A 7,436-nucleotide genomic window follows, 5' to 3' on the forward strand; every position below is an offset into this window, starting at 1 on the left:
ATCCTGTACATGTAACATTTCAGACAAAAATGTTATGGTACATTTGTAATGCAACTTTATAATCACAATATAAATGTGCTCTTCAGTTGACAACAGCTTGTTACTAGATCAGCAACTGAATAGCTCAATCCACTGGGAGATTTTGGGATGGGGGGGGGGGGGGGGGGGGGTAGCCAAGTCAGGTTTTTGACCTGTGTTTAAAATTTAGCCAGGATACAAGGGTTAAGACCTCTGCTCTTTTTCGAAAAAAGTCATAAGATTCACAGCAAAGAGTTTAGTGTAATACATCTTCCCCCAAGAACAGATTTCAAAAATATACAATGCAAGGAGTGTTTAAAGACAAAGGTTTTGGTGAGATATTTTTGATAAATCAAATCTTTTTTTGTACGAGCAGTTAAATGCAGTTCATTTGCATGTTGCTTGTAAGTGTGCTGGAAACATTCTTAATGCTGTATTCAGTCACTGGAGCCCACAGAACTGGATACATGTGCAGAACTCTGCTACTGGTCCATGTGACTGAAAAGACTACACAGCCTTGTTTTTCAACTGGCAGTGTTTAGCATCCCTCCGGCATTATGGCACTTTCTGGAACATATTTCTTGTGCCCCTGCAGAAAATTCTGTTTCTGCCTTATCAACATATTTAACTTCTACCATAAATATCTCAATCTAGATCGATCTACATTGACAGTTAATTGTGAAAGTTTATGTAAATGTAAACAGAATTAAATAAGATTAATCATTTTTTGGGGTTGGGGGAGGCTACACTCTTTTAATAAACATTTTTTTTAAGCATTTATTTAATCCAGGGATTATTTTAAAACTAGCGCTGTATGCAAATGTGCTCTTTTAAAATGTTTAGAATATACAAAAAAAAAAAAAAGTGTTAATAAATAATTAATTGTGCACATATACAGCATTGAGTGTGTAAATAATGCAAGATTGGTAGATTAACACACCAGGTATTGAAACTCAAGGGACTGTCTGAATCATTTTTTGTCTCACGGTAAATAAACAGACAAAATAATCCCAGAAGTTAGTCAGGCAGTTTCCTGTCGTCCAATCTTTGTCAGATCGGTTTTAGTTTACAGAACAAATAAACAATATTAGACTACAGCATTTACTGCCTTCACTACTTGCCACACAGCAATGAGAGCTTCTCCAAGTTTTATCAATGTACTGAAACTCATTATTTTCTTTTTTTCATTTTAATATAGGAACATACTGTAATACACAAAGGCGAGCAGAGCAGTTGAACAAACTAAGCTCAGAACCATACGGTTTTTTTAATTTATTTATTTTTTAATCTATGTGAAATTAAAAACAGCCTAGCGCCGTGACAAGTTACCTAAAAAAATCAATAACAGTACTATGAACCCATGTACACTCCTTCAAATATTTAAGGGATATTTAGAGATGTGTTATAAATTCCCAAATATATCAGACGAGACGTTGGCATTACAGTGTGCTGGGAAAGGGGGTCCAAACTGTCCATACATTGTCAATATAGTGCATGTTCACCTCTGGTATGAATCATGCATGCTGAAAAGGGTGTGTTGAGTACCTGTATACGCATACTAATGTGTACACACATCTCTGACTATCACTAAATTGCGTGGTGCAGTGTATTACATTTTGATTGGAAGTGAACTTCAGCAGTGACGTATGAATCAATACTGTGTATAAACCTTTTAACTAGATTGCATGTTGGCCTATACATTTCTATAGGGGTCTATGCAGCCTACTGCAGCCACAGGCATTCCAGAAAATCACTCTACAAAGCAAGGGTATACCCAGCACATACATACATATCCCAGTAAACAAGAACAAGTTACGCAGGTGACATACAGTACACCAAGGACACCAACGCCTCGTTACAATACCTTCAAGCCGTTCTCATCCAAAAACTGACTCGGATACGACAGCCTCCACATAAACCTTATTTGAAATATGAAAAATTGCCACAGGAATGCAAGAGGAGTGATTTTATTTTACTAAGTCAGAAAAACCTTGTTATAAAATATGCAGAAAATGTAACTGCATTTTGAATACACATTTGTGTTCGCTTCCTGTGATGAAGTGGCGTACAGATGTCATATCTTAACAATGCTAACTCCACTCATTTCAGCCTTGTTACTGGAGGCCTTTTGTTTAATAATGCATTAGATGTACTGTATTCGTTGGGAATACAATTGTAAACAATGAGAGCATAAAGTGAATGTGCATGTCAGTACAGTTAAATATTTGTACTGTTAAATATCTGCTTTAAGCAAAAAACTGAAAGCTGAGGGGAGAGTGGCACAACTCCAATAGTAAACACTGCTGGAAAACAATACCAGCCAGCATTTATTACTGTAGTTTTTACTCTGCTTGCATGGGCATTTAAACTGGCCTCTTCTGTGCCAGCCTGAGTGACAGGCATCTTACGTCCACTGATCAAATTACATATAATGATGTAACCAACTGAATATCAAGCCGGCAGCATGGAGAAATGAAAGCGTGCGTACTGTACAAACAACAAGGTTTATCCATTCAGTTTATGAACCAATTACCACTGGCTTTTCAATTTACTGCATCAGTAACCACCACTGAATACTTTTACTGAAGTAGGGAAAACGTTTTACCAATGGATGCATTTAGCAAATTAAGACCATTCACTCTGCCAATCCCCTGTACCTTTTTGGACATTGTGTTGCTTTCCAGTGTATAAAGCCAGCATATCAATGTCTCCTCAACTGTATCATTCCGCGCAAGCGTGCAAACTTCATGAGGGAGGCGACACACGACCACTGCAGTGAGCAGATGCCATCTTCTCAGCAAATCTGCTGTGAGCTCACCCGATTGCTGCAGTTAAGATCTGAACTACCTGAATTTTGCCAGACCCTCGCGGGAGTAGAACTCAGTAAAAGAAAAGAAAAAAAGAGGCCAAGGGTCCAGTTGTGGTTCTGTCTGCCCCATTTATATGTGCAAGGGAAATCAAAATAAAAAAATTAATGCAGGTGGAAAATGTTAAATGAAGGAAACTAGGCTAGTTGTGAACAATTGTATCATTCTGTGAACCCATTGTCTCTGTGTAAGGCACAATTCCCTTTTTAAAGTAAATAAAGAGGAATTACAGTGCACCATATAATACTTTACTGCATCACAATAAACAATTGGCAATGACATATACAGTAGTCAATTACTTGATCAACCTTACTGTCTAATCAACCGAACGCACGTGTAATCACGTGATGAATTACGTGTGGTGTATTACCCACACAGCTTCCGCTGCTAAAACGGCTAGGCGATTTAGCTGCCAAAAAACAAAACAACCAGCAGACTGAGGCAACGAAGTTACAGCATAATTCAGACCACCAAAACCTTACATGGAGCAGTGCGTGCTTTAAATTGTTGCAGTTAAGCACATTAAAACAGTCCCCTTGTTCTTTCTTCTACTTTGTCAGTAAGGGCTGGAGATCCTGTTAGAAAGCAGCTAGAATGTTTATTGTACTCATTTCAATTGCATGTTATTACAATGCCTGACCAGCAAGTATGAAAAAAAAAAAAATGAAACATTTCACTGAATTTTTTTTTTTAAGTTTAATGATTCCTAAAGTTCTGTAATGTGTCAAAGTTGTACTGAATTGTATTCGTTGATGATTTTCAAAGTTTGGTATATGGAATGTTTAATTACAGTAGTACATTACTTACCTGTATGTGTAAGTTTTACTGAATTGATTCAATGACTTGTAAAGCGCTGTAATTTTTTTTATGCTTAGCGTGATAGAACAGGTTACTAGCTATATATCATCATCAGTAGGTACTTGTGTGCTAAGTACTTGTGTATGTTAACGTCATTGTTATTAAAAGGTACAGTAATTGTTAATACCTGTTCGATTAACCATACAAATCGATTATAAAGTAGTTATCGGTCCAAATTAGATTGGATAATTGACTCTATACTGTACAGGCATATATTGAGTTGTGCTTTTGTGTGTGTGTGTGTGTGTGTGTGTGTGTGTGTGTGTGTGTGTATATATATATATATATATATATATATATATATATATATATATATATCATATTTATATACTGACATGTACTATAGATATAGTTACAGGTTTACAAACAAAATAATGTAAACGATACCTACCACTGATACGGTTATTAGTTTTGTTAAAAGTGGACAGTGATAAAAAAAATAAAAATAAAAAATACTAAATATTCACGTTATTATGTTTATGATGTGGCTATCCAGTGTTTTTGTGAAAGGTACTTACAACCACTCACATTCACAAGAGGATATCTGACTGAACATATAATACGAGTGCAATCTGTCCAGTTGTATTTATTACCATTTCTTTCGAATTAAACAGTGCATTTTGTTATGTGATGCGATTAACACTTGGCAAATAAAACATAAAAAATGTAATATTTCACAACTGGTGAGACGACTCGCAAGTTATAACAAACAACATGTTGTACAAAGAGAACATCATTGTTTACATAAAATAAATTCGATAAGATTTCTTGATTTTTTATATATATATATATATATATATATATATATATATATATAATATATATATATATATATATATATATATAAAAAACCAGACAAAAAATAAACACACATGATCATCAATACAACAGCAATCTATCCCAGCATCACACAGAAGATGAGAGCTCTGTGAAACCGACAATGCGTACCAGTTGAGGGCTTTTGTTGACCGCGGTAAATATTTTGTGACAATCTTCCAACTTAAATGATAAACCACGTTACTTTACAACGCGTCAAAAAATCTCTGTTTGGAGATGTTTTAAGGGGCAGTATACTGCAAGGGTACACTCTTGCAAGCAGGCGCGCCTTTCCTTACACATCCCGGCCCTAGATTGATTTTCAAAGAATGGAAAGTACATTTTGCATTTATTCAAATCATAGAGCATTATGCTCTAAAGTGATTCGACATTGACTTGAATGAGTAACCATTGTAGGTAATTCCACTCCAAATGCTGGATAGCACAGGATGGAGGCCTGGTTGGAGATGCTGGGTTGTTTGGTGTACGGCAGGGCTAAAATATATAAGGGTTCTTCCCAAAAGTTGTGAATCAAAAATGCACTACCAAGTACTGTAGTTTCAAAAGGCAAGTTACATTTCTACTTACCGACGCCGTATTTTTCTTTTTTAGTTGGGACCCAGCGCGTCATTTTCACTTTTTCCACTAACTTTTGTCACACCAAGTTTGTTGTTGCGTACCGTGGCTCATGAATGGGCTCCTAGTTTTTTATTTCCGCCATTTTCCACCGACAGCCACTAACTAGGAGAGCAAAGAGGACAGGAAAAGTTTTTTTTTTTTTTTGTCATGTGGTGCAAGCGTCACTGTACAAACTCTGTAATCTCAAAAGGAAACAATATTTTCTGTCATAATATAAATTGCACGTAAGTATTTTAATACTGTTAAAAAATGCCCATTACAGTTTTTCACAACTAACCTGAATAGATGAAAGGGGAGCAAAGCGTGTAGTGTTACCTTAGGGTTAGGTTGTAGTTACCTGAAATATTTCTAATACAAGAAAAATATTTGGATAAAGTAAGGCTACTGATAAAATAACGTAATAGTTTACTCTCAATATGTATTGCCCTTTTATTCTAAACTGAATAACTGCAGCTTTATATTTACATTGTTTTATTTACATACCCACCAGAATGTTCCCTTTATTTAATATCTATTTATTGTCAATAAATCATACGAATTGGAAATGTCAATAAGAGGGGATTTTTTTTTTTTTTTAAATACAAAGGCATTTTATAGATTTCATGGAATGCTCGGGAAGTCGTATTTGCACGCACCACATTTCATCCAGTAGAGGGCGATGTGTATCTGCTTCCAGAAGTTTTACTGCTTCGGGGCTTAAACAATAAGAACCCTAGCCCTTTGTTCACTTTCTTAATGAGTTTAACACAATAACACAGATATTTCAAGTCGTATAAGATACTAAAACTATCAGAAGGCTGCCTTTGTTTCATTTGAGGTAGTTTATTTTACTCCACATGAAAGACTTAGCTTTGACCCTTGATTGCTTTCTTACCCATTAAGTTTGTCTTCCAGGGCTGACTTGGTTGTGCTGTTGAAATATATAATCCTCTTTTTGAAACGGTTCCCTGTTGTGGTTCACAGTACACAGAGCATGTGTTGCTTTGCTTTGAGTGTAAATTCATTTTGCATGCCCATCTATTTCCCTTAGATCCCTCCAGAACATTTCCATAGCAATTAATAATTATTAAACCATTAAGTACCAAATTAAGAAAAGCACCAAGGGGGAAACGCTCCTGATGTGCATGATCATGATCAGATGTGCCTTATCTTAATATACAGTGCTGCGCTTAAACTTTCTCTAACTTTATATATATATATAGAGAGAGAGAGATAGTGAGAGAGAGAGAGATGCAGTGTAACATGGTAAAAGTAAGGACAAGTGACTTATAGAGTTGGGTGTGAACTATGCATTAACAACTGATGCTGCAGAGTCACAATAGGACCTCAGACCTCAGTTTTATGTCTCATCTGAAGGACAGAGCACAAGGAGGTTAAGTGAGACAGTGGCTGGGACTGAACCTGCAACCTCTTATACAAGCCCCTTTCTTTAACCACTCGACCACCAAGCACAGTAAATCCATAGCACACTACAACCATTGGAAATTCAAGGTAAACTGCCTACTAAGTGTTTCAACTATCAATCCTCAACCAGTCTTTCAGAACAGCTGTCTTCCTCATTATGACCGAAACTGACTTGCATAAGAGAGCTGCAGCCTTTTCTGTATTACAGAAAAGATTTAGAGACCATTTAGACACACTATATCACATGCTTGTGTTTCTACATTGTGTCTTTGTAAATTGTTTCTGATTAAAATCCATCTTACAAATCAGAAATCACCCTGCTTTATCTTGTCTTGGTTTTTAGCAGACTGACACAATAAGAACAAGCTTTGTTTAGCCTGTGCACTCATGAAGTCACGAGTAAAGTCTTACTTGCTGTCCAAAAAAACAAAAAAAAAACCCTGAAAATTACAGTTGAACCAAGCAACAGAAGACTTACTACTTTAGGACACAGGGGTAATTAATGTATTAATGAAGGACATGCTTGAAACAAAGACCTGGACAGGAGGTTGCTCAACCCTGATATATAGTGGTCTGTTTTGGGGTTTGCATGGTTTATGTTGTTATGTTAAAAAAGACTGTCAATTATATTATCTAGAAAATATTGAAGGTGAGACAATGTGTAAATTATTATTATTTCTACTATTATTACCACTACTGCTAATTTACAGTCTGTATACAATTCTTTTTTGTTAAATTAATTAAATGTTGGCTTTGTTAGCACCCCTTTTTGTTTAGGGGGTGTTAAGTAGAATTTTATCAGCAGTTGTCATGTGACTGGACCCCACACTGGAA

At 35.9% G+C, this 7,436-nt stretch overlaps 1 protein-coding gene across 3 annotated transcripts in view; it reads right to left on the reverse strand.

Moving 5' to 3' along the window:
• Window positions 1–5,315, reverse strand: part of LOC121321739 (dedicator of cytokinesis protein 1) — a 205,995-nt gene extending 200,680 nt beyond the window's left edge. For all 3 annotated transcript variants that reach the window (XR_005950971.1, XM_041260857.1, XM_041260856.1), the window contains exon 1: window positions 5,148–5,315. Coding sequence is in view for 2 of the 3 variants with exons in the window: in XM_041260857.1 (XP_041116791.1) it covers window positions 5,148–5,190 (43 nt within the window). In the remaining variant the exon portion in view is untranslated. The remainder of the gene's footprint in view (window positions 1–5,147) is intronic.
• Between the last annotated feature and the right edge of the window lie 2,121 nt (window positions 5,316–7,436).

The sequence above is a fragment of the Polyodon spathula genome, chromosome 10 (genome assembly GCF_017654505.1).
Source record: "Polyodon spathula isolate WHYD16114869_AA chromosome 10, ASM1765450v1, whole genome shotgun sequence".
Classification (NCBI taxonomy): domain Eukaryota; kingdom Metazoa; phylum Chordata; class Actinopteri; order Acipenseriformes; family Polyodontidae; genus Polyodon; species Polyodon spathula.